This window comes from Cheilinus undulatus, linkage group 3 (assembly GCF_018320785.1).
Source record: "Cheilinus undulatus linkage group 3, ASM1832078v1, whole genome shotgun sequence".
In the NCBI taxonomy this organism is placed as follows: domain Eukaryota; kingdom Metazoa; phylum Chordata; class Actinopteri; order Labriformes; family Labridae; genus Cheilinus; species Cheilinus undulatus.
Window position 1 is genome coordinate 19,011,455 of NC_054867.1, and position 27,730 is coordinate 19,039,184.

The 27,730-nt window shown below is 39.0% G+C and overlaps 1 protein-coding gene across 1 annotated transcript in view; it reads left to right on the forward strand.

Moving 5' to 3' along the window:
• Window positions 1-7,494, forward strand: part of suclg2 (succinate-CoA ligase GDP-forming subunit beta) — a 187,743-nt gene extending 180,249 nt beyond the window's left edge. Inside the window, exon 11 of the mRNA XM_041816576.1 lies at window positions 6,583-7,494. Within this exon, the coding sequence (XP_041672510.1) occupies window positions 6,583-6,695 (113 nt within the window). The 3' untranslated portion in view covers window positions 6,696-7,494. The remainder of the gene's footprint in view (window positions 1-6,582) is intronic.
• The last annotated feature ends 20,236 nt before the right edge of the window (window positions 7,495-27,730 follow it).

Sequence of the window (27,730 nt, forward strand, 5' to 3'; positions counted from 1 at the left end):
GAGCAGTGTTTCAGAGGAGATGTTTGTGAAACATGCTCCACAATGATCCCAAAGAGAGGACAAACTCCCCAAGTTTTAACTCAACAGATCTTAAAGTGACGTAAGAGTCGTTATTCTAACAGCGGACTGCTAACGGAATATGAAGTGGCGGCAGCTGCTAGCGTTGGCTGCTAGCATTAGCTGCTAACGTTAGGACCAAGCCAAAGGGTAATGCCCGGCAAAATGTCGATTAAGCTGGCATTTGACTGCAGAAAGTTTTTCAGACAGCCAACAGGCAAATTTGTTAATGAATAAATCGATCTCAGTCTCCTGTGCTGCTGCTACTTTTTAGACAAGGTCCCGCCTGCTCTGATGTGGTTTCACTCACAGTCCGATCAACAATATCAGGAACATCACTTTAACCACAGACTACAATATTTTTGATTAACCTAGCACTTTAATTTTTTTACCCCCTTTGTTAAGACTTGTGTCCGTGCATATTTGAATTTTTATTAAAAAAAATAATCAACTCTCTTTAAGATCTGACTAAAAATAAAACAGCTGTCCCCCAAACTTCTCCATGTCTGACAGTCATCAATCATTTATCTTGATGTGTTTTAGCTGCAGACAGAAAGACATCAAGCTTTTAGCTCCTTGACTTTGAATTGAGGAATACACAATGCAGCATATGTTTTATTGATAGGAAAGAGGAATTTAATGTGCCAGAATTAATCAAATTTGGGTTTTATGACCCAAAAATGCATCATATCAACTGACATGTCATTAACAGTGCATTATTAGAGAACTCAGCTCTGTCCAGTACAAAAAGTGGTATTTACTTTTTAGCTCTGGTCTTTAAAAGGTCTTAAAAAGCCTGAAATGTAGTTCTTAAAAGTGTGTGGGAACACTTAAAAATATACTTTAAGAGTTAAAAAAAGCATTACTGTATAATATTTCATTTTTATTGCCAAAATTGCAGACATAAAAACTGTCTAAATTGCTCAAAAAATTGACAAATTATGATGGATTGACTCCTCTCCTTTGCATTTTTCTTGTAAAATAGATGTAGTTCACATTTTGGTACCTTTCAATGCAATCAATCATTAAAATAACAGTTTTTAAAAGTGCTAGAGAAAAAGTGTCAAAGTATATCAGAACATTTACCAGTCTAATTCTGAGCACACAAGTTTACCTGACAACTACAGCATTTTAAGATGAGTTTTCAGACCTTTTTCTCTACCTTGTTACAGTAAAACATTTCCTCCCACCCACTGAGAAACTCCTAGAACAACAGAGTGTCTGTGTTAGTCTGTGTTCATGCCAGAGTGTCTCCTCTCAGCTTGTTCAGACAGAAATAAGACACAAATTTAGGAACTGCAGCATCAATAAACTCCAGCACAAGTCTCTGACACGGCCCTGAGCCAAATCCTCTTGTTGAAATATGCTGGACTGTAATCGACCCACACATTAAAGTGACATTTTCACAATAGTCTCCAGTTAGCTTACTAATTAGAGCGGAGATTTGTTGTCAGGTTGCAATACACCACATTGCCAAGTACTTCCCTCTGCTTTGTCTTTTATTGTTTCAGCGTTAACAGTTTATTTAAAGACTGAGAGCAGAGCAGTGATGTGAAGCCGATCAGCTGTTTGAACATCATTCAGATTGATGGAAAAGTGGCAGGTTTGTAGATGGAGAGAGTCATAGCCTACCTTCTGAGTTACAGTAAATATTTAGCTTTTTCAACATTTATCACCCAGCATTTTATTTCTAAATTAAAATCAGACTCTTGCCTTCCTGCATTGATCTGGATGTCCCTGCTTCCAGGCTGTGAGTAGGTCTCTGGCAGCACCTAGTGGCTGCAGGTGAACACTCCCATTTTTATCCTTGGCACACTCTACATACTCTACACACACACACACACACACACATAGTGGTGTTTTCTCCAGCTTGGCTCTGTCCTGGCTTGATGCTGCGAGCTATCAGTGCTCCCTACTGCTCACAGCAGAACTGCACTCTGCGCTCTTTCAAGCACAAACACACACATGTGAGCATGTATGCAGGAAAAATCCACATAAATACATGGGTATTGTTTCTCACTCCCACAGATGTGTGACTCTCGACTCTCACACATTACATGCAGAACACAGGTCTTGTCTAAGCAATGCTTCCTTCTCCTATGAATATTTATCACATAAAGACATAGCAGAAATCCATGTGTTGTTTACTTTATTTTAGAGCTATATACATTTCCATAGGCGTGTTTGTCTTTCCACTGGATCTCTTGCATTATGTATTTGCTGGGGGCGCATATGGCAGCTTCTCCTACAGTTTTACTTCCTGTTATCTCAAGTTTGTTGTGTGCAAGTTTGTATTAAACTGATATGCCTGTCAGAGTGATGGTTTATAGATTTTTCAATCAAATGAACGTCACAGTTCAGCCCGATGAATCATTTTAACCTCCTGAGACCTGAACTTTTGTTTGGAATGCCTTTTTAGTTTCTCCCATTTATTCAGGATAATTATGACCTGATGGATTTAAAAGCTAAGCCTTGTCTTTGAACATGGATTCATTTTGACCAAAAATGATGTCTAATGTCAAATCAAATTCCTTAGAATTTCAAAGAAATTCAAAGTATATATAATTTCAAAGTATACCTAAAATATAAGATTTCCACATTGCCTTGACAACTCTTAAGATATCAAAGCAATCTGAAAATTTCCAATAGGTATACCCAAAAATATCGTGGAAAATTGCTGAAAATTATCAAATTCTCCCAAATTTCAAAGCAAATTTCTCCTAAAATTTCATCAAATTTCTTACAATGTCCCTCTAATATCTCAAAGCAAAGTCCCCAAAAGGTACAAATATTCCTCTTGAATATTCTATGAAAATGACAGAAAATGCCCCCAGACATCCCAACGAACTCCCTGAAATTTAGCACTAGTTTTTCATAGCACGTATCGTCCTCAAGCACTAAACTCTGATAAAGTTTGTTAACTTTATGCTGTTTTGTGTGTGAATGTGGAGATGAGCAATCAACATCTTGACTTACTGCTAAATGGATTGTTGTTCTCAGAAAAACTTGACATTTTTCTAAAATCGTAAATCAAATCAAGACATTAACATCCTCCTCCTCTTCAGAATATGTTACTATTCCACACTGCACTGATGTTCCATGCTGCATCTGGTCTAAATGTTCCAACACTACAGGGGAGGCCCAGTCATCCTTCTGTTTTTCTGTCTGTGACTCTTTGTGAAAAATGTTTGGACTGTATCTACCACAGATGGAGCTTAAGCTTCCCCTATAGTGGATATAAACTATGAGGACAGACAGAGAGAATATTCAGTGCTATTTGATCAGAAAATGACTTGGGACACTCAATCCCTTGTTTATGTGCCAGAGCGCGCTCTCTTCCTGCTCTTATGCTAATTAATTACAGCGCCGAATTGATTGTTTGGAGTGCGAGCCTGCAAAAAATGTGTTTGGAATGACTTATTATCTTGCTGGACAAAAGAGATGAAATATTAGGCGTTAAGTGGAGCTGGTAATAGAATTCCTCATGAAAGGTCTATTGATCAGGGCGGCCCGGCCTCCAGAGAATTCACATATCATGCAGTCTTAATTACACACCAAGCCAGGAGAGCTAAGGTCAACCTGTAAGCGTCTGAGCATGCAGTCACAGCTCTGCTCATTTAACATCACAGTTTTAGTCCCAGTGACAACGGAGAGATCAGCGCACACCAGAGGCTGTTAGAGATCCATCAAAGGTTTTTAATTACACACCCAAAGTAAACACTGCGCTTATATGTCAGCCTGCAACTCATCATTAAGTCCTATCCATCTGCACATTATTTTCCTGAGTAATTATTTGGTTAATTAGATATTAAATGCTTTTTTTTTTTAACAGAGAATTAAATAATCATCTTTCAGTTGTAGAGGAGTAATAAAATCACTCATTTACCATGAAGAGACCAAATACAGTATTTTTTTTTTTTTTTTTTAATCAGTCAGTCTTTACTTGTATAGCACCAATTTAGAATCAAAGTTATCTGAAGGTACTTCAGAAAGAAGGCAGGTCTAGACTGTACTCTTTCAGCACTATAATGTAATATCATTACAGTGATGAGGAAAACCTTCCCTCAAACACTCCTTCCCTTAAACCATCCCATTTTCTCTATTATAGATATTCTCAGGGAGGAGTTTTTGGCTGATAAAGAAACACTGATGCCTCCAACAAAAACAAAATAAAAAAACCATTAGTGGAGGTGAAGGGGCCCAGCTAAATTGGGGTCCCACACAGGTCAGGAAATCATGGTTCGTTTTAAAGTTAAGCTGTGATTACCATATTTTACATTTAATCTGAATAATAACCGCTTATATCAAAGCAACAAAAATGAATTTTATTTATCTATGCTATAGTGCAATAGAGCATTTTCAAAATGTAAACCCTTTTTCGCCTTTTTATTGGTGATATTAACAGTGTGGGCTCATTGACTAAACCATCTGAAAAGTATTGTCAGACTTCTTAGCTAAACCTGTATCTGCACAATTGTCAGGATAACTTAGAATAAAGTAGAAGGTTTAAGGGAAAACAAGGAAATAATTGCAAAGTAAAGATAAAAATTGTCAGAAATAAGTGGTGAAAAGTGGTTAAAGAGTGTTAAAATGGGTTAAAAGTGGCAAAAATGGCTTTAAGTAGGTGGGAATTGGCCATAATTGAAAAAAATGGGCAGTAAAAATGATAAAAAAGCAGTTAAAAAGTAGCAAAAATGTGTTATAAATTGCAAAAATTGATTAAAAGTGGCAAAAGTTGGTAAAGAATGTAGTGAAACAGGGTCGAAGTGAGGAAAGAATCTGTTAATAGAGGCACAAAATGGGATAAAGCAACAAAAAGAGGTTATAAAAGGAAAAAAGTGGGGGAAAAAGGTGAAAAGCAGTTAATTTATTATTATTGTTATGATGTTTACCCTGAATTTCTAGTCCCTCATTAACACTAACATCATACACACAGTGTGTGTATGTTTTTATTTATAATCTGGTCTTAGTCGTTCCACAAACTAAGGTACACACATATAAATAGTATTGTTACTGTTATGAATATTGCAAAGTTTGGACATATTGTATTTAAGTATTGTTTGCACTTTAAATTTCTTACTTTACCTGCCTTTGTCTGCCTCCTGTTGAGCTGTTGTAATGATCAATGGGGGGGGGGGGCAATAAAAGTTTATCTTATCTTATCTTATCTTAAAAAGTGGCAAAAATTGGTTGAAAGTGCCAACAAATGGTTTAACGTTAAATTATAAATAATTTCAGCATCAGAACCCAGTGAGAGTTTGACACAATCTCAGTGTTGTTGGTAGCTAGTTTTAGCTTGAGCTAACAATTATTATTAATATTATCTTTATTTGATCTTTTATTTATGTATTTTTTTCCTGGTAGGTCCAGTTGGGTGGTGGGAGGATGGGAGGGTAGTTTTGGGTGTTCTTTCTTCGGTTAATCTTATTTATCCATGTTTGTTAAACGGCTTAACAAGCTACCTGTTTAAAAAAATGCAGTTTCTTGAATCTTTAATGTCTGTACCATGTTTTGAACATTGCCTAGTAAATGTATTTTCAACATCTGATTTCACTTAGTTTAAAAAGATAATACTGTATTATGGAGCTGTGGTTTTCTATAACTCGATGACTGTTTGAAAAAGGAGCCTTTGTTGATTCCCAGAGGGGAATGTCAGTGTGCCGCAGCATAACGACAGAAGAGTGGTAACAGATAAAAAATACAGAAGAAAGAGGCAATTACAGAGTAACTTTAATGAATAGTAAATGTGTTAGTACAATAAGTGGTTCTTACATACAACATAACTTTCAATTTTTCAACTTTAAGCAGAGCAGAGAAGTGCTGATACCAGATGAAGGGATTTGTTAACACCTTTTCTTTTCCTTCTTTTCTTCTTGCGTAAAATCAGCCAACGCCACACAAACAGCTGCCTTCTGTTGTTTCAGCAGCGTGGGCGATTCTGCTTCATTTGACCTTTTTACTCTGTTGCCCTCTCTCTCTTTTCTCCCCCGCTCTCCTGCATCCTCTCCCTCTCTCGTGTCCTTCCGTTCACTGCGGCGCCCCCTGCCCCGTGTTGTGACAGGCTTGTCAGGCTCGTGTTTAGCTGCACTGTGTGCGGCACTGTGAGGCAGCCCGTTCAGTGTGCAGCGCCTCGGGGGCTGAGGAGATCATCTCCGGGTGTCTCTCTTTTCCTCTCTCTCTGGTTGGTTGCAGGTTAGAGCAACACCAAATCACCCAGCACCTGCTCCCCCTGACCTCGCTGCAGCCAGGGGAACAAACACACACAAATTGCCCTCTTGGCTCACTGACATTGTTCACAGATGAAGACACTCTCAGATCAGCGGTTAAATTTGCTGGCGTTCACCCATAACTTCATCCATCTGTCATCAGGCGCTCTGATTCCTCCAAAGGATCTGTGCATCTTTCACACAGCGTGATTTTTCTATAAGTGCAGATGGCAGATCAGGTTAAACCTTGTTAGGCAAGTTTTTGTCTCTTCTTCCTCTGTGTTGCCTCTTGTAACAGAGTTTTTTCTTCATCTGTTAGGAACTAACGTCCATGAGGCAAAGAGGATTCTGACTGAGAGCGGCCTGCCCATCACAGCAGCTGACAACCTGGACGATGCCGCCAAAAAAGCAGTGGCCGCCATCAAGAAATAAGAAACTCTCGTTGAAACCTCAGTACAGTTTGTCCGCCCATCACCACCATTTATAACAGCCTCTGATCATCACTGTCAGCCTTTTCCTGCACAAGCAGACCTCCAGGAATTCAAGCCTTTTCTTAAATAGGCTTGCAGCTTTTCTAAATAGTACTATCATTGCCAAATGAGTGTTTATATCACAGGTTTTTCAGCGTGTCATCAGAGTACAACAGAATTCAACTTAACACACTTTATTTTTTTTCTTCATTACAGTGTTTGTTAGTTTGTATCAATGATTATAACTTTTAATCTTATTTTATTATATAAGGCTATGAACTCCTGACTTGAATTGTCAGAAAAACAGTGAAATCTGTGAAAACTCAGAAGGAGACTCAACACTTTGTGCATTCCGTTCATATAGACAAAATTCACTTCTTTACTGCTGACTTTGGAATTTTTACATGATATCAGTATAAAGAAACATGCTTTATTTTTACCTCTGCCTTGGCTTTCATGCCTTATCTGTGTCTCAGTTGAAGAGGAAAAGCCCTCGAGTTTTGTACATCGTGTCTTAATTGTAAAGTGCTGTAAAGGAAGCAATGATTTACCTGTTTCTACCAGGCTCATTCAGCGAAGGCACAAGGCTTTTGTAAACTGTCTTGCCAACTTTGAGTTTGAGAGGTGTTGAGAAGTTAAAAAATTAAATATAAAATTGTACTTAGTTTATTTTATAATCATGAATGTATATTGACAGGATATCTTGGAAACGGTGTGAACACTGTAAATAATTTGAAATAAGTAAAGAAAATGTTTCAAGTTCACTGTGTTTTTCTTTCACTCACATTTGAATTTCCCACAGGGGAGAGAAGCCAATGTGAAATATGTAGTTTCTAAGATGTTTTGATGATGAGCAATTCACACTAGAGTAAAAGTGTGACAATCAAACCCATTCTCCCTGAAGATATGGGAAAATGTGATTACTCTTCTGGCTTTTTCAGGAGGAAATTTGCAGAGGAAAACCAATCAGTCCTGAAGACGCCAGAACACCCAAGATAAGAATCAACCAGTCAAGACATAACATGATCTTGACATTATGATTGCAAGTCATTTAGGATCTTTTTACCAATATTGCTGCTGCATTTAATTAAGAATTTGATCAAGTTTATGATGGGTCAGTACGGGGTTCTCAAACTTTACTATGCCATTGACTTCCATGTAGTGTAAGCCTCTAGCTGTGGCCCCTCCTGCAAAGTCTCTTAAATTCAAACAACAAAGAGTTCAGTCTGGATCTGTTCTTTTTCTAAAGTCATTTGAAACAATGATTATTATGAATTCAAGTCAGTTCAGGTATGGAAGCATATGTCGGTTCAGCACTTTTCTGTGTCACTCTTGGTCTGTTACTGCTCTGGCCCTCCTGATTGAAATCCTCCAGGCCCGTGCCCCATCTCTATAGGTATCCTTCCACCTGCCCCCTGATGGCAGCCACCTCCTGCATCTGGACCAGTCCACCAGTTCCTTGGCACCCAGTATGCGGTGCCAACTATACTTACACTTAAAAGCCATCCTATGTTAATTTCATTTTTAAAATATTTCCCAGCTGTTAAACAGTGCAAGAAATTTAAGCACAACTTTTCTGAACATTGTAGTATTATTCTAGATGCTCGCATTATTTTGCACAAAATTATTTCACAAAACCCAAAAACTACAAGGGTCAAAGTGATTACCCCCTGATGATAACAGTCACTCGTGTCTCCTTTTTGCTGGATAACAGTCTGCAGTAGTTTTCATCAAGTCTCAGACATGTTTACTGAGGAATCAGCCCATTCTTCTTAGGTGAATCTCTCTAGCGCCTCCAGATTTGATGGTCTTCTGGAATGTACCTTGGTCTTCAGTTCACCCCAAAGATTTTCACTGGGATTCAAGTCAAGGATTTTTGCAGACCAATCAATAACGCTCACTTTGGTCTTCTGGAGGTAGTTCTTCAACAGGAGAAATGTATTTTTTGGGTCGTTGTCATGTTGGAAGACAAAGCAAAGTCTTAAATCTCAAAACAAAATTTTCTTTCAAAATCTTTACATATCCTGCTTTCTTCATGGTTCCTTCCACTTTTACGAGATTCACAGTTCCAGATGCACTGAAGCATCCCCACAGCATAATCCTCCCACTGCCTTGTTTCACTGTGGGGACGGTGTTCTTTGGGTTATATTAGCCAATAAAGAGTATAAAGAGTGCTAGTGTGGTCTCATCTGACCAAAGGACACACTTCCAGTATTCATACTCCTTCTCCAGGTTGACCTTAGCAGACTTCAGTCTGGCTTGAAGGTGTCTCTTCTGCAATAGGGGAGTTTTTCTTGGTCTGTTACCTCACAGTCCATTCCTGTGCAGGGCTCTAGTGATGGTCTCCTTTGAGACTACAATTCCTGACTTGTCTAAGTCATTCACTAGTGTCTTGGCAGTTTTTCTGGGGTATTTAGACACATCTCTCACTAGTTTTCTTCCAGGGTCTTTGAAATCTTCCTTTCCTACTCCAGTTCCTGACACCTGGAAATGCTGTGATAACTTTATATAGCCTCCTCCTGCTTTGTGAGCATCAACATTTTTTTTTTCTCAAGTCTAAACTGATTTCTCTTGTTTTTGCCAAGCCACTTTCTCAGTGACCGCTCCAACCCTTTATGAAGTTTTTATAGTGTTGGAAGATAACCCTCAGTTTTAGCTTGATTTTATAAACTTAAAGCTTTACAAAGTTAAAGCACATCATTGCACAACAGTGGATTGGGATTTTGCTCAGCAAAAAGGTCAGTTCTAAAGGGGGATAATATTTTTGACCTTGGTAGTTTTTGGTTTATGTTGTGAAATAATTTGGTTTATTTGTGCAAAGTAAAATAATAAAAGCACCCAAAATAAAACAAGGATGTTTGGAAAAGTTGAGTTAAAAATCACTTGCTCTGTTCAGCTGCGCTTGGGAAATACCTAAAAAATAAAAAAAATTTGTATGGGGGCTTTTACAGATGTAAAATTACCATGTGATAGTTTAAAAATGAGAAGTTAATAATGATAATAATAATAATAACTTTATTCATGTAGTTGTCATAGAAAAAGAACATACATTTTGATATGCAGTAAGAAGTAACATCCTAAAAACAGTACTTTAATGCAAGGGTGTCCAAATTTTTCCACTGAGGGCCACATATTGAAAAATATAAGAATGGCGGGGCCACTTTCATATACCACACTTTGAGGACATTAAAATTATAAACCAGTCTAATATGGATTAAGATATTCTTGGTGACTGGGTGTGCTCACATGGAGTTAGTGGTTGACAAGGCAATATACAGTATATAGGCAATAGCCAATCAATTTAAGAATTTTGGGGAGGCCAGTCAGATTTCAGGGGGACCGAGTTAGCCATGGTTACTACTGGCTACGCACCTGGAACACTATTGGTGCCGCTGTAGGGTGGGGTAATTATAAATAACCTTATAACATTATTACTTTGGTTGTCGATAGGTTCACCATTTACAGTGGCCTCTTAGCATAGTCACAAATTAATAATAACACTAAATTCTTCTTGTCAAAATGTTTGTTTACAGAATTTGCATGGTAGCACTGCCTTGTGCTGAAACTAAGAAGTGCAAATACAGTTGAGCAAAAGCTTCACGTTCTAATTTTCTCTTATGTTCAAAATTTGCTGTGGGCCGATTAAAAGTAGGCCATGGGCCACATCTGGTCCCCAGGCCGTAGTTTGGACATCCCTGCTTTAATGTTTCTATAAGAAATAATGTTATATTTGATTTCCATTATTTTTCCCTTCCCCACCTTCTTTCTGAGTATTATCAGCCCTCTGGTGAGCTCACCTTGAAAAACAATAATGTACTACAAAGATCATCAGTGATGAAACTAGAATAACATCCTTTTATGAGAAACTTAGGTCTATTTTTTTCCTTGAGTTTACTGGTTAAACCTTGTGAAATAATGTCAAAGCCAAAGCTCACAGTAAGAATTGTTAACAAAAATAAAGAGCATTAATTTTCTGATGTGCTCTTCCATAAGGCCTCATTTTATTACTGATTTTTTAATGTTGTTCTGCTCAGTGGCAATAAAAGAGATTGTATCCTCAGCTTCATTTGCTCAATCAGAAGCAAAATATAAAAAAGGAGGAAAAAAAATCTTTACCTGTACTCTTCATCGGTTTTGCAAGCATAGTTCACCACAATTAACTCTCTTCCTTTGATTTTCTTTGGTTAAAGTACAAGTTGGTTGACCTTAAGGCTGTTTATTAATTATACAAGATGGATCAGCACATTAGAGCAGCTGAAACTCAAAGATTTGTTGCTCTTCTTCAGCTTCACTTTTTATTGTGTGATGTGAAATTTTACAAAAGCTCAGGCTCTAAAATGTTCTTTGGGAAATAATCAATATGGCATGCACACACTTTCAAACTTAAAATTCAGATCAATGCCAAAAGTATTTGGGTTGATCTTCAAAATAAAATTCTGTTGAAGTATTTTTAAATTGGCAAAGAAAAAAGCAGATATTTGAGAGTTTTTGTTTGTCAGTGTTGTAGTTTGCAAAAGCAGATATGAAAAAAAAAATCTTTTTAATCAAACCTTGAAAAGATACCTCTTCCTCTCAAAGACTTTAATCTTTGTAGTTATTATATTAATCATGAAGGTGTGGACTCATCTGCAGCGGCTGGGAAGTTTTCTAATGAGCTTATATTTCCACAGACAACAGTCTCCTGTATGTGCACCACTAAAATGTTATTTTGTATTCCATAGCTTTTCTGCCTTTCTCTCCAGTGTGGATTTGTTAGCACACACTTAAACTCCAAAAATCACACACCTTCAGTCCTTCTAATGAAACTCAAGTCCCAAGAGAGACTTGAGAGGAGCGACTGTCCTTCATTGGTGCCGTTTGAGCCGTACACAGAGAGGCTGGGAGTTGACTGAGACCTCTTCCTGTCAGACACTCTGACTGTGTGATGGATTATCTGTCAGGCAATCTGAGAGGACGCCCAGACACACAGGATCGACTGCCACCTCCATGAAAGACACACGCACAAAGCTGCTTTTTTTTCTCCTCCTGCATGCACCAGAGGTTTTTCCTCTGAGAGGAACAATCCAGTCCAAACTTGAGCTTGTCTCCAAAACACTTGTAACTTTCTATTTTTATTGGGTAAAGTCACAAGACCTTGATGTGAAGTGGAGAGAGATGTTGACCACCTGCAGAGGTAACCATGCGTCTATGTTTGAGGTGTATTTTGGAGCAGTAAAGTTAACAGAAAAGAACAAAACAGATTTCACCTAAGTAACATACATGTAGGTGATTCTGTAAGCACTGATAGTGCTCAAAATCAGAGATATTAGACCATACACAGGTGTTCTATTGATTTCTGCTACCTATTGAAATGTGCTACCTTGTATTTCTGTGCATGGGTAAGTAGTTAAGCTTAGGGCCAGAGCTAGACTCTGCTAGACAAAAGCCTTGACTTCTACGTAGCTGTTTTTCATACAGTTTTTAAATGTTGACTAGACTACACAGAGGCATTTGCTAGTATTCTTTTTATTCACAGAGTGATGGGTCATTCATGAACGAGCCGGTTCAAAGAGCCGGCTCTTTTATGTGAATGAGAAGAGCTAGACCTCGTTTGAGAGCCTTTTTTATATCATCATAATGTTTTTTTAATTTTTATTTATGTTGTTTACAATATTAAGTACCATCTTACTATGGTGAGCAGATAAAGTATATATACTTTATAAAGTACATAAAGTGTATATGTAAAGTATATTCTAAAAGATAATTGCATGATATTTTCATCAGTTCAAAAAACCAAGCACAACTGGACTAAAATACCAGCACAAATATCAATCATATGTCATGACATTGCTAAATCTGGCTGGTCAAATGATCATAACTGGCACCCAAATGAAGAGCTGTTTTGTAGCCAAAAGAGCCAAAAGAGCCAGCTCTTCTTTCTGAGCCGGACCAAATGATCTGGATCACTTAAAAGAACTTGAATTCCCATCTCTACAGGACAGAGTTGCAGCAGCTTTATGACATCTTAATGCCTATTTGGCAGTTTTCTAAGGCTCCATCCACACAGTGACGAATTCAGGAGTATACGCAAAGTTTTTTTGTTGTACTGATGTTCATCCACCCAGAAAAGCAGGAACAAAGTGAGTAAATCTGTAAACGCTTAACCGATTCATCTCTGTGTGGACAGCCAACCGCATCTTCCTTGAAACAATTATGTCACACATAGCATAGCCCACTTATGCCACATGCGCCGGTCAAGACACAACAACAATGGTGGGTAACAGGGTTGTGTTCGTGCTGCAGAATCCTTATTATGGCTTTACAGCAAAATCTGACGCTCCTTTACCACCACTGAGAACAGCATACACCAGACGTTCTTAAATCCACTACAGACAACAACCAGAAGGGCCACAGAGAGCATTAACAGATGTAGACCTGTGTGATTGTCAAAATAATTATGTACAATTATGTGATAGCAGACCAGCATGGGAGAGGGGAGCAATCTCAGCCAGACACACCTCTAAACTTTCCTTGTACAAAGTGTGCACTACAAAGATTACTCATGGGAATTTGTGGACAGAAATAATTATTTAGTAGTGGCAACCAGTAAGCAACACCCCCCTTTTGCTGTCAAAGGTCAAAACAGACAGTGTAAATTGAGATACCAATGGTCTATATGGTGACCTTTTTTAACTGCATCAGTTTATTTGTCATGTTTTCATTTTAAGCACCCCTATCACCCAGAGTCATCTAAAGACACAAACTTGGAGGTCTGTGACTCCGTGCAGCACTGTGCCAGCCAGCCAAGCCGTAAAAATGGGCTGAAGGGTTCAATAATTGCCTTATTTCATGCTCTTCCCTCCGTGTGTCAGAAATATCCCTGCTGATGGATTGGACGGAGGAATTTAAGGCTTGTTAAAGCGGGCTTCTCTGCGCCCTGATATTGTTTAATTCAGTGTCAAGCTGGAGGTCACGATGAAATGTGCACACTGATTTACGGAGCAAAATTAGTGCCGCTCCTTCATATAAATATAGATGAGGGAGGGAAGAAGCTTTGGAGGTCAGCGGGGAGACTTCTATCATGTAACCCACAGCTTTTATACCTCTGAGGGCGAGAGAGGGGTGGTTGTTCTTCATGACCTTTTTGGTGGACTGCTCCTTTAATTAAGATGAATTATTATGCCATGGAAGTTTTATTTTTCACCCTTGTTTACTCACTTTGTTTGTCTCTGTAATTGTCCATTTTGCTTCTTCAAAATCACAGTAGTTTTTTTATGGGCGTCTGAATTGATGTCAAAACAGTAATTGCCACTTTGCAGGGTTGCCGTCGGTGTTTAAGCGTGTCGGCAGAGGCGGTACCCGTGAAAAACAGTCTTTCAGACAATGGGGTCAAGGCCATCTCTCAGGAAGTATTGGATATTTATTGAGTCGTTTGGGAGCAACAACTATGAGGGTATTAGTTCATAATAAAGCAATAGCAGGATGAATTCCCTCCGGCTATTGTGCTTCATCTTTCAGGGACAAGAGGTTGCTCAATATTTACAATTTTCTGCCTGTGCATCTCCTGACCAGGCAGTGGACAGATAAGGAGAAGGAGCCTGTGTACGTGTGGTCGATTATGTGCTCTGGCTTTGTTTGTGTCACTATATTGATGTCTCCATGTGCACAGTGTGAATGTGTTTGTACCTGTTCTTAGCTTTGTTTAAAGACAGCAAACCTTTTCTTCCCAGTGGGATCGTCTGAACACGGAGGCATTTCTTCTTTGTGTTTTCTCTTTCACACAAAAAAAAAAAATGTCAGGTTTGTCCATTATTGTTATACCACCTGCCTGTAACCATAAAAAATAGCTGTTGACAGGTTTTATGGATGAAAAGCAACAGAGTGCAGGAGAGAGTAAAAACGTCAAACGTGAAGGAGGATCCGAGGCTGGGTTTTCATACCAAGCTGTCGTTGAGGTCCTCAGATTCGGCCTTGGCTCGTGGATGAGCAGAAAAATCCATTTCCCTCTCTCCAAACTGTTGTCAGTGTGTCCGTAATTGAAGGACTTAGAATCGATTTGAATTACCTTGGCTGTCTGCAGAAATTGAGTGGAGAGGAGGCAGATTTTAAAAAGTTGCAATAAGCAACTTACCTCTCTGAATCTTCCTCGTCCATGACAATGTCTTGTTTTCAGCTCGGCTCTGAGTTTCTCTCAGTCAATACAGCGTCACTATCTTATTTAGCTTTAAGTGCAAAGTTTGAACAGAAGTTTTGCTCTGAAATAATTTTTGGAACCCCGCTATTTACCCATCATGCTTTGCTCCCCTTCCATCTGTCAAACCTGAATTTGTTTTGTTGAATTTTTATGTACTTGTGTGATCTATCCCCCAGTCAGTTATTGCTGCTGAGAAATTCTCTTTCTTACTCCTTAATATTTCATCTTTTACTCAAAAAGTCTATTATTCACTACTTTGGTCCACATTGATGTTCTTTCAGACCACCAATTACATTTTGAAACTTTGCTTGTACTTCTTCCAAACCACATCTTACTTACACTGATCCAAGAGATTAAAGTATATTGTTTCTACAACAGATTTTCATCCGTTTCCAAAAGTTTTTTTTTTTCCAGATGACATCACACAGCAGCGTGAGGGGCAAGATAGGACTTCTGCATAGAGAATTGCTACCTGAAAGGACTATGCCAAACATTAAAAGTGCAAAAGTATCACCATTTTTTTTCTTAAGCTATTTGAGGGTCCTGAAAATTAAAAAAAAAAAAGAGAGGGAGAGAGAGAGAAACAGCAGCAAGCAGGAATATTGAAAGTCTTCATCTAAAGCCTGGATGAGTGGCGTCACACACCCCTCTTGTACCGTCCTTTTTCACAAAGCGGTGCACTTTGGTTCAGGACAGTTTTGTTAAAGTTTAGCACATTAAACTCTATTCTTACCTGTGTTTCCTCAGCTGATGTCAGTCTTGCCAACCTCCAGTCTCACTTCTAGTGACGGGAAATCTGTCTCTTTAAGCAGAGAATAGTACTAGACTATTGTACTCAAGTAGAAGTAAAGTTACTTTGGATAAAATTCACTTAAGTAGAATTAAATGTAGTAATATATAAATCTACTCAAGTAAAAGTAAAACCTAAGTCCTTTACAATTTTGATAGGCACTATCTTTTTTTCCATCCACCCTTGTATACGCTCATCTTTCTTTTTGTAAAGCCCTTATTTACCACCTTCTTTTTATTCTCCAGTACTCTCCCCATTAGTAAAGTGAGGCTAAGTAAATTCTTCAGTCTTTTTAAATATATTTCTGTTTTCACTAAGAGCTTTGATGCTTTTGGCTACTCGCCGATGACTCTTTTGTGTACAAAGCAGCACCAGGAGGACGGCCGTCAGTCAGTGAAGGAATATTCTGAAACGACGGCAGTTAAAAGCTCATTTGGTGTGACCTCTGAAGCTGACGCCCTCTAATTAAAACGGCAGCAGAGGTACCAGTATGCTGTTTTAAATGCCGTGATAATTAGACTCCTCAGTTCTTCCTGGTGGAGCGCTCGGCAGGTGTCAGCAGACACGCTGGGCACACCAATGTCCCACAATGCCGCGCTTTTACGTCTGCTGGGTACAAAATAAAGGTGAGGCATCTGAAGCACCAGTGATGATGACACGGTGAAGAAATTTAGGGTGAAACTACCGCCGATTGGTCACACTGACTTCTTGTCCTCAGATTGCTAAAGTGTGTTTGCAGCTTTCCGCTCTCTCCATCACCACTTGATCCATCAGCTTTATAAATCATCCCGTATAGTTTGAGCATATGCGTGAGTATGTTTGTGCAGTGTGTTCACCTGAGGTTTGCCTCAGGGTGAAGGTGACTTTGACAGTTAATAGCGATAACAGTATCTTTTCATTGCCTCCTTCGCTCCCTCTGTCCTCTCATACTCAGGCTGAATATGTGAAACCTGTGCATGTCGGGTGCTATCGTCGTCAAATGACTGTGCCTGCAGAGCACGCTGAGAGGAGGGTTTGTGCAGAGCGCCCAGGAAAAGTGGCCTGTCACCTGTGATTTTGGCAGCGATATAAAGCTGAGCAGTAATGGCGAGATGGAGGCTGCTGCAGCGCTCACGTATCCAGCTTTACACAGACACGGTAAACAAGGTCATGAAGTTTAGCATGTGTGCTAAGATCGGCCTGTTGGCATTGTTTTGGATGCAGGAGTTGTGGGTAATCAGAGTGTTTATTTCACTCCTATACTGTGGATGTGTGTTAAGATTTACCTGGACATCAAACTGAACGGTGCATATTTGTGTGTGTGTGTGTTAGTCTGTTTATTCTCCATGGGAAGATGTGATGAGCTGTTTGTGTATGAAATATGCTTGAAGGTTTGTTTGTATTCAGGGTGGCAAGTGAATTGCTTCTCCCAAAGAGGTAAACTTATGCCAGCTTAACACATCTTGGCCTGAAACATTTAAATCATATGGCAGCAATTTGCATGAACTGAATACGGCTGACAGCACGATGAGTAATTGTAAACTTTGTCTTACCTTTGTTTACCGGAGGTGGTTTTGCTGAGCACACAGACTCAGCATGTTTACTCTGTAGCGCAGGTTCATTAAGAGGAGCTTCCACCTCCTGTAGACGACCGCTCTGCTCTTCTTTACTGAGCGGCTTTGAAGCTCTGGGTTTAAAATACCGAATCAGTGGGTGAAATGGATAAAACTGGCTCACATGGTTGAGATTTCTTGGTGTATTCAGTTGTCACTCATCACATTCAGACCAAATCCATTGTCTTCAATGGTTCATGGACTGCTTTCTTGAGCACTCATATTCAAATTAAATAAAGGTGTTAAAATGAAGTCAGTGTGACCACCATAGGCTGGCTGTGAAAGCCAAAGAAGCACCATGACAGCAACGTATTTAAGCTCCATGTCCAGATGGATTTCATCATTTGACTCCTCTGAGAAAGACTGTAGGAAGTTAGCAGTCCAAACATGATAAGTAATAACAACTGTCTGTCAATAAGAAAACACAAGGACACAAGGAAAAATGTTCTTTTTGCAAATTTATAAACTATGGTTGGGGTCTTACATGCTCACTCAACTGAGACAGCTCTTCTGAGAGTCTCTAATGGTATCACGAAGTCCTCAGATGCAGATGTGCACAGTTTTCATTCTCCTCAGCTGTGTACTGTAATATTTTGATCAGACAGTGGGTAGTTTTTTGTGTCAATTGTTCTATACTTGTCCAAAAGTGCTGCTCTGTCTTGTGGTGCACCCCAGGGATCTGTCTTGGGGCTTATTTTAATCTTCCTCTATATCCCTCCTCTGAGCAGCATCATGAGTAAATTCAAAGGAGTGTCATACCACTTTTACGCTGATAACATTCAATTGTATATATCTTTCAAACATAATGGCACAGCTAGAATTAGTATGTTGCATGATTGTTTGAGCTCTCACTTAGTGAATATTAAACCCCTCGTATGAATCCCTTTGGGCTATCAGAAATGTATGTTTGACTTAAATTTCACAGAAAAAGTCTTTCCTGTTTATTAACAACCACTTACATTAGCAAACTCATGAATCAGTCTGGCTGCAGACAGTACATCTCAGACGTCCGTTTTTGCAGACTGCTAATGTTAGATGCTGACTCTGTCAGAACAGAAATACATGCTCAAACTTTCAAAATTAAATCTGACTAAACTTTCATTTAGGGCTATGGTAAGACTTTAGGCAATGGTTAGGATACCAAAAGTTCAAAGTTCAAAACTTAACCTGCAAACCCTGATTACAAAACGTTTAATAAAGCAGAGTAAACAGTCTGCTCAGGGGAAAAAAGCTCGCCCTCCATTATAAAACATTCTAATGAAGTAAATGTAGCTTGTGTAGCTTTGTTAGCTGTGTAAGCTATGGAGTAAATGTGGCTACATTGCTAAAACTACGCTCACAAAGCACATGGATATCTATACTATCTATCTAAACGAAGCTACGTAGCTATGTTTGCTAAAGCTAATGTTGGTAAAGCTAACTATGGCAACATTAACTACGTAGCTAGCATAGATGTTTTAGTTTTAGCTAAAGCTAACAGAGCTAAAGTGAGCCACCATTTGTTTAAATATTTCTAAAATGGGTCTATACATAATCCCAGATTTGACCTCTGACCTCTTTCTCTGTTTTATGAATGAAATGTTGCTTAGTCTGTCATGTTTGCGATGGGGGTATTTAATGCAGGGCTTCCCAAACTTTTCAGGCCACGATGCCAAAAATAATGTTGCCAAAGACTGGGGCCCCCAACTGTACTAGCTGATAAAAGCATGGTTGAACACAGCCATGCACATTCAAGAATAATCATGTGCAGACTTAGATTACTGAGGATTTTTGAACATGACTTTGATTTTAGCAGAAATCTCCCCAAATCACCATGTTTTTCTTTTACATTTAAATAAGATTAGGCATATATTTTTACCAAAACAGGTGAAATGTCCAATTTGAAATCATTTCAAAATATTTTTTTTTTCTCACAACCCCCCAGGGGGTCCAGAGCCCCATGTTGAGAACAACTGATTTAATAAATGTAACTAACAGAATTGTTTATGAACAAAGTTGAATTTTTAAGAGAATCTAACAGTGTAAATATTTTGTACTGTAAAACTGAAGCACTTCTGTTCTGACAGAGACAATGTCTCATTAACTCTGTCAGACCAGTCAGGACCCCTCTCACTGTTTTAGATCTTAAAAAAGTCTCAATCCCAACTTTAAATTCACTGCATTTGTAGTGTGATCCTTGATTAGAATAAATTAAAGTCAGTAGTTCAAATTAAGTTAAAAGGAGGTTATTTAACTTTGTGTTATCTGCAGTGTCATGTGATATGCATGTGGATGGAGCAGCACCCATGTGTGTGAGTGTAGGTATGGTGGTGTCTGTGTGTGTGTGTGTGTGTGTGTGTGAAGAATAATACAGGAATGAAAGCAGAACACACTCTCAGAGATGAGCACATTACCCATATCCAATGGATATTTCAAACACTTCCCCTTGTAAAATTCTCCATTACATGGGTCAATAGAGGGCAATGGGAGAGGAATAAATACCCACACCTCTCCCAAAGAGCCCGGCCCACTTCTCTGCTCACACATATACACACACTCGCTGTCATCCCCTCTGATTGCCTGTTAGGAAGTCTCACCCACCACGACAAGTGCCCTTTCTCGCCAAGAACCATTTTCCCCGCCATGTCAGATATGGGGATATTAATGAATGCACAATGACAGTACTTAGGGAGCCGAGTAGCTTTCCTGCCGCTGCAAATTTACCCACAGGTCACTTTTATGCGACAGGATAAAGAAACTACGGAAACAAACAGGCGTGGGTCAGAAACTCATCTCCTCTCCCAGATTAAAAACTCATCTTTCAAAGGCTCGCAGCGTTATTGAGGCTGATTCTCAGGGCTCTCCATGCAAATAGAGGTGTGATTAGACGCATGGGGAGGGTGCACAGAGGAGACGGGTTTGTTCAAGAAGAGAACAGTGTATCCCTCTGTTCAATTACCCCTGCAAGGATCACTGAGAGAGAAAGCTAAAGGCTACTTCTGCCTCTGAAACACTCATTAACAGGGACGGTTTGGAAACTATATTCATCTATAGTCACACGCATCTATGTATAGCGACATTTTGCACATTTATGACAACACACATGATATTTCCTATGCTTTGCTTAACATTTGTCACAACTCTCATTTCAATAAGTAAAAGTTAATGAGGACAGGTTACTCACCAGAGCAGTACAGTGGCTGGCTTTTGCAGACTGTTTGCTCTTACCAACCACTGTAGAGCAGAGAACATCATAGTGTAGCCTTACAGAAGGTTCTTGGTGCTTGAACTCTAGAGGAGGATTGTTTTTATCATAGCGGTGGCTTATGACTGTCAGGACAGCATGGTTGAGGAAGTGATTGCTGATAATTCTGTGAAGAAAGGGTGGGGATGGTGAGCATTATAAAGGAACCAAAGGCAGAAAGAATCATATTTAGAATAAAAGCATGAGGATGATGAGCTAACAATGACATGCTAATGTTGGATAGATGAGACCGGCCGACAAGACAGCTGATTTCCAGGTGAAAATCCTTGACAGTGGTAGCAGGAAATGAAAGTGGGCTAGCGTTAGAGTGGAGAATGAGAAGAGGATATATTCCTGCTGTCCAGGGGTGCCATAGAGGGGGGAAGTAGGAAGATTCTCAGGGCCAGTGACTGACAAGGGCCTTAAAAAATACTAATTTAGTAATCACATAACTGTCACTGGAAAATAATGATCTTGTTACTGGCATTACTATGTCCAAGTCCATGGAGAAGGAAGAGAAAAACGGAGGAGTGGTACAAAGCCTGCTAACAAAAAGCTGCAAGATAAAGACCCCCAGTGCTTTGTGAATGAAAAATGATTTGATATCTGATAGCTCAGACCGCATACAGAGGCGGTCGAGGATGCCTTCATCAAGACAGGATTGGTTGGTTAAGCAGAAATACAGAAACATATTACAAAACATCCCATCAGCTGATTTGCTAACCTGACAAGCCAGATGGATTTGTTTTACACATCCATCTGGAAAACCTTCCATAGACAGTGTTTGGTAAAGGGCAGAGGCTTTGAAAAAAAAACTCAGAGGATGACTGGACGACCGTTCTGTTAGTCACATCTTTACAGGCCAATCAGAGCAACAAAACACAAGACGATATACAAAACACTGCTACCGAGGAGTAAACTCCATAGAGATCTGCATAACACAAACCATGATGACTGTAAACGAAATGTCGTCAAGTTCTGATAAAACGCTGCTATAGCAGCATCCACACTAATCTCTTCCGCCATAATTGCACCGGCTTCGCATCAGACTCTGCTGCGCCGTAAGTACTGCCTCTTACTCCTGATTGGTCCTGTCACTTTTTTACAGGGCCCAGTCTGTTCGGATGGAGCTTTACAATATGGATTTGCCAGTGAGAAACACGGAAACAGGTGAATCCATCTGCTTTGCAAGGTTACTGATTTGCTGTATTCTGCTGCAAACAAAAGCATTTTAGAGATCCAGACTATTTATCTAAGTGCAGTAATAGGAGCTTTTCATTCAAAGCTATCTCTCAAACAGTAGCCAGCTCTAGTTGCTCTTAAGAACCAGCTCATCTGCAAATGAGACATTGCGATGTCTTTGTAACGTGTTATCATGGACTGACTTTGTATCTCTATCTAACCTTTCCCCTACATGGTAACAGTATCTCTGTGTTGTTTAAGAGCATGCTTGTGATAACAAAAGAGAGAAAAGCTGCTCCCACTGCTACCGTTCATTTTCATTGCAAGCCATCTGCCAGGACCCAATCAGCTGAGATTATTTGCCATTCCCCTTTAAGGGTGATTTAAAGCCTAACTTTTCTTTAAATATTGCCGTATATGGCATACATATGGTTAAACCTTTACATATTAATTTAGTCTTGGAGTGTATAAACTCTGGTGGATGAGGATGTCAGAATACAGGTTGGAAAAGGGTGGAGAAGCTGTAGCGTTTGCTTCCCTGATCCAAGTGCATAAGACTGATCATCTCTTTGAAAATGAGGCATACACTTACATCTATGTGTATGTGATGTCACATAAAAAGAAGAGAATCTTTGATGAATTCAAAGGTCATTAAAGCAGCTTCTAATGCCTGTTTAATGAAAAGCGCCCCGGTCGAGTAAAGCTGGCCCGGATAAAAGCCGGCAGTTGTTTCCTCATTAACCTTAAATTATGCAAACCATTGCAGTTCATATTCCAGTTTGTGGCCAGCTCTGTGTTTTTACAGTACCACCACCATTCCATCCTCCTGCTCCCCCTCTTTCCTCCTCTTTCTGCATGAATGCTGAGCGCTTTCATTTTGGCTCCAACACTCTGAGGGTCATGTCTGCGTTTCACTGTCACCAATTTCACTGCTGCTTTCCCCCATAATGAGCTTTGGTGAGCCGACAAGGTCATAAGGCACAGACACATGGAGGTGGAGACTGCGTGTGTTTCTCCACAGGCTTATTTCTGCATCTTTAGACGTGTGTGTTTGGGTTAGTTTGTGTTTATGTGGAAGCGCATGGAGCCACAAAGCTGCCATCAAGGTTGGTAAAAAGAGACTCATCTTTTCTTTGAGATGAGTCTTATCTTTGAGTTTCCTGTTCTTACTGATATCAAGAGATGACTCCATACAGCCTTGGGCACTTCTTTAATATAAAGAATACATATTTATCTGGTCTGCTGCATAGATTATATTTTCTGGATCAAAGGAGGATTAGTATTTCATACCAAATTAACTGACACACTGACAGCTGCACATGCCAAGAAACCCATAAAAACGTTCATAGAAGGTGAGGAATATGTGTCAAAATATGCTTCACTTTAATGAAAGTTGGAGTAGCATGCCAATTTTTGAAAATACAAAGTCATTCCTTAAAAACAGAACATGTCATACAAAACAACATTTCACCAAGATTTTGTGAAATGTCTGTGTTTTTAACTGTTGCAGTCAAATCTGATCAAACAAATGTTGGACTGTGCCAAGCTGCCAGAAGATAATGTTGTAAGGGGGAGTGATATGAGAAAACAGAATCACTGGGACTCTTCACAATAAGTATCCCTCCGCCTTAGCCAGTGGTTAAAGAGCACTGGTTATACATCAATGAGAATTGGGGAAGATTTGTTACATAGCTACGCTGGCTACGTAATTAAGGTTAATACATAAGCCAGTGTAGCTCAGTTAGCTCTGACAATGTGAGCTTTAGCAAATGTAGCTAAAGCTAATGTAGCTACATAGAAAATGTATCTACATAGCTTACATAGCTATTTTGTGAAATTAGCTTTAGCAACTAGCTTAAGAAACATGAGCTTTAGCTTTGTTAGCTTTAGTCTCAACTAACATATCTACGCTAGCAACATTACCAACATTACTACAAAAGCCAGTGTAGCAAAGTTAGCTTTAAAAATGTGAGCTTTAGTAAGTGTAGCTGAAGCTAATGTAGCTACATAGATAATGTAGTTACATAGCTGCTTTGTGAGATTAGCTTTAGCAACTAGCTTAAGTAACATGAGCTTTAGCTTTGTTAGATTTAGCCTCAGCTAACATAGCTTTGCTAGCAACATTACCAACATTACTACACGAGCTAGTGTAGCGAATTTAGCCTTAAAAATGTGAACTTTAGTCAATTTAGCTAAAGCTAATGTAGCTACATAGATAATGTAATTACATAGCTTCTTCTTATTGAATTTTTATAATTTTTATCTTCTCACAGATTCTTACATATTTTAGTTTAATTTGCTCTAAACCTCTCCTTTACTGCTTCCCCTTATGTTTACCTCTGTTATAATACTTACCAATTTTACAGCTTTTACAGTTTTAGAGCTTGTTTCACCCTGTTTTAATATCTGTTTTTGCCCTCTTATTTACATTTTACTGTTTCTCTTTTAATTTCTTATGTCTTTAATTTTGGTCCTCTCGGTCTCAGCCTGTGTAGCTGGGTTCCTTCTTTTCCTGCTTTGCCTGGGTTCCTATCATTTTATGGTAGTGATGTCTGTGTCTTGCCTGCATCCTGATGTTCATGATGTCTTAGCTGTGCAGTTCATGTCTGCACTCTGATTGATGTCTGTGATGTCTTAGTTTGCATAGCATCACAGGTCATCTAGGGTTGGTTCTATATTGTTGCTCTTTATCAATGTAGATGAATTATTATCTGTCTACATGTCACGTTCTGTTTCTTGCCTTTTGTCTGGGTTGTTGCTTTGTTTTTGTACTTGCTTCTGCACTTGTCAAAGCACTTTGTAAACCCATGTTTTTAAAAGTGCTATACAAATAAAGTTATTATCATTATTATTATTATAGCTGCTTTGTGAGATTAGCTTTAGCAACTAGCTTAATTAACATGAGCTTCAGCTTTGTTAGCTTTAACCGCAGCTAAAATAGCAACTTCAGAAACTTTACAACAGTTACTAGATAAACCAGTGTATCTCAGATATCTTTGACAGTGTGAGCTTAGTAATTGTAGCTAAAGCTAATGTAGTTACATAGATAATGTACCAGCATAGCTTATGTAGCTGCTTTGTGAGCTTAGTTTTAGTAACTAGCTAAGTGACATGAGCTTTAGCCTCATTAGCTTTAGCTTCAGCTAACATAGCTATGCTAGCTACATTACTAACATTTCTACATAAGCCAGTGTAGCTATGTTAGCTTTGACAATGTGAGCTGTAGCAAACATAGCTAAAGCTAATGTAGATACATAGATAACGTACCTACATAGCTTCCATAGCTGCTTTGTGAGCTTAGCTTTAGCAAAGTGAGCTTTAAAAAACATGAGCTTTAACAAACAAAACTTGAGCTCACTTATATAGATTCAGACACTTAGACTCACTTAGACTCAGATAACACAGAAATGTAGCTTATGTAGCTGAATTATGAGCTGAGCTTCAGCTGTGTAGCTTACATAGCTAACAGAGCTATTTAAGCGTGCCTGGCTGCATTAGTGTCTTCACATTGGACAAACTTTTTCCCATAAGGAGGTTTTGCAGGTCAGGTTTTTAACTTTTAACTTTTGGTATCCTAACCCTTACCTTAACCCTTACCCTAACACTAGACTGAATTTTAATCCAGTTTTATTTAGAAAGTTTTGGTGTGTATTTCCTTTCTGAGATATACGGTGTCTCAGATGAATGGTCCGTCATGGTGACCGTCAGAAATTACCAGTCTGCAGCCAGACTGTCATGCTGTCTGCCCCTCATATTGCCCCCTGCAAACAATCTACAATCAGAGATCTTTTACTAAATAAATGTATATTTATATTTAAAGGGAATGCAAGGGCTGCCAGTTACAATTGAAAATCCTCTCTAAGTCTAAGTTTCCAAACTCAAAATGACATTTACAAACTAAAACTTTAGTTTACTAGGAAAAAACAATGGCAGAAATCCAAATTGTACAATAAAGTGTGAAATACAACATAGAAGCCTCTGTTTCATAAACTACAGTACACTGACATCCCAGAACTATTTTCCCTGTAGAGTGGTGTGCAAGACCGCAAAAAAAAAAAAAAAAAAGTACATATCCCACCATCAGATCTTTGGATCAACACGTCTGCCTCACCCACTGTTCTTCATGAATCATTTCACTGAGCAGAGACAAGGAAAACAGGAATTACAAAGGCTCTTTTCAAGCAGTGAAACAGCTGTCAATTTTCCATCTTAGTGGAGCTACAAAGCAGCTGCAGTGAGCAGGGACGTCCCTCCTGTCTGTCTCCACCTGCATCCTTTGCCCTGTACGCAGACTTTCAAGGACACTTGAAAAACTCTGTATTGGAGTTCAACCATGTAGGCATAGAGATCTTTGCAGCAGCTGCTTCACGAGACGCTCAGGGAGACGTTTGTCTGTTTGTCATTTTAAATGTTTGGCATGTATGACATTTTTCTCAAAATACACTTCTTTTGTAGATTTATCAAGTGATCTGAGAACAACCTCATCTCAGGTGTTTAAATACAGATATTTGTAAAAGTTGCATCTGTTATTTAGTCCTATGTGGTTACATTAAACAGTCTGGTTGGTTGGATTTGGGCGAAGACAGTGAAGTTTGGGAAAAACAGCCAACTGTACTGGGATAATAACTCTAGTATGATATCTGCTCTCATAGGGATTCCTGTATCTTTAGTTGAATCCCGGTGTCATTTGAACCATTTTAACCTCTGATGTGCATCTCTTCAATGCTATTAGGAGACGTTTCTAAAATTACACTGAAGTGTTTACATTGGAATTAGTTGACAGCCTTGTTTGCCTCATCCAGACACCAAAGTCTATCTTGAACATTGCAGTGAGACAACAAGACCTGAACACTGTCTTTGCTCACTGATTCAGAAAAAGGACAGGCTGTCGTGGATTTGTCCAGCTCTTAATTTGTACGTTAGAAAGTCCCAGGAGGGGTTAGTTGGTTAAAGACGGAACAAAAAGTCACAAGAGTTGAGACAAAACATCTGCTGTCTAACAAAATAACAAGCTTATTATAGCAACAGACTACAACACACCTATTATAAGTGGATCATTGTCACATCTTAAGAAACAATCAAGCCTGTGCTAAAACATCTGCTTTGCTAACATCTGCTTTTCTAACAGCCTTCCTGTCAATTAACATGTTTCTTTTTCTTCTTTAATCAACATGTTATATTTTAATTCATGCACAAAAGTTCAAATAGTCTGTCTTTTGACTTGGCCAGCTGTTCTCCAACTTTTTTTTAACCAACCTTAAAAATTAGTTCTTTGTGTAGAGACATGCAAGTGGTGTCAATTCTCTAATTTAATTCTAATTTTAAAAAAGGACTATCCTTGATCTAAAAGTTTCATCACAGAAAGTGTAATACTTTACCAAAACATGAGAGTTTTATTTTCTTCTATACAATCCTATCACTGAACACCAAGAATATATAAAGTACTTCTTTAAAAATGACATAAATAACATCAATTCAGGAATCCTGCATTGAGCTCTGTCTTTAGCTCCCTCTTGATATCATCGTCCTACATATATGCGACATGTTTTGATGATCCTGTCCTACCCTTATGGTAGTTTGAGTTCAATCTGCATGACATTTCAAAGCAAGCAATTTTCCTCAGAAGTGTTAACCACAGAGAAGGACTTCCAGGTGTGCATGGATTTCAATACTTTCTATGTTAACACAGGAGCATCACCTCAGCATGCTGCGTATTACTGGACACTTCTGTCTACAGAATGGTGCATGCTCACAGCACTCACTCTCTCCCTATCATATGCAATAAATGCTCATTTGTGCTGCAGTTCTTACATACAGTAATAAAAATATTCTGCTCAGTCACACAGGTATCATAATTATTATCTGGCTTTTTGCCGTTATTTGGACAGAAAAGGACAGAAGATAGTGAAGGAAATCAGAGTGAGTGTGGGGAAAGGAAGCTCAGACCCGGGCTGCCTTCCTAGAGTACAGTAGTCTCTGTACATTAGGTGTGATCTGACTTGGCCATTGCTGTCCAACACACACAGTCAGTCTTAGA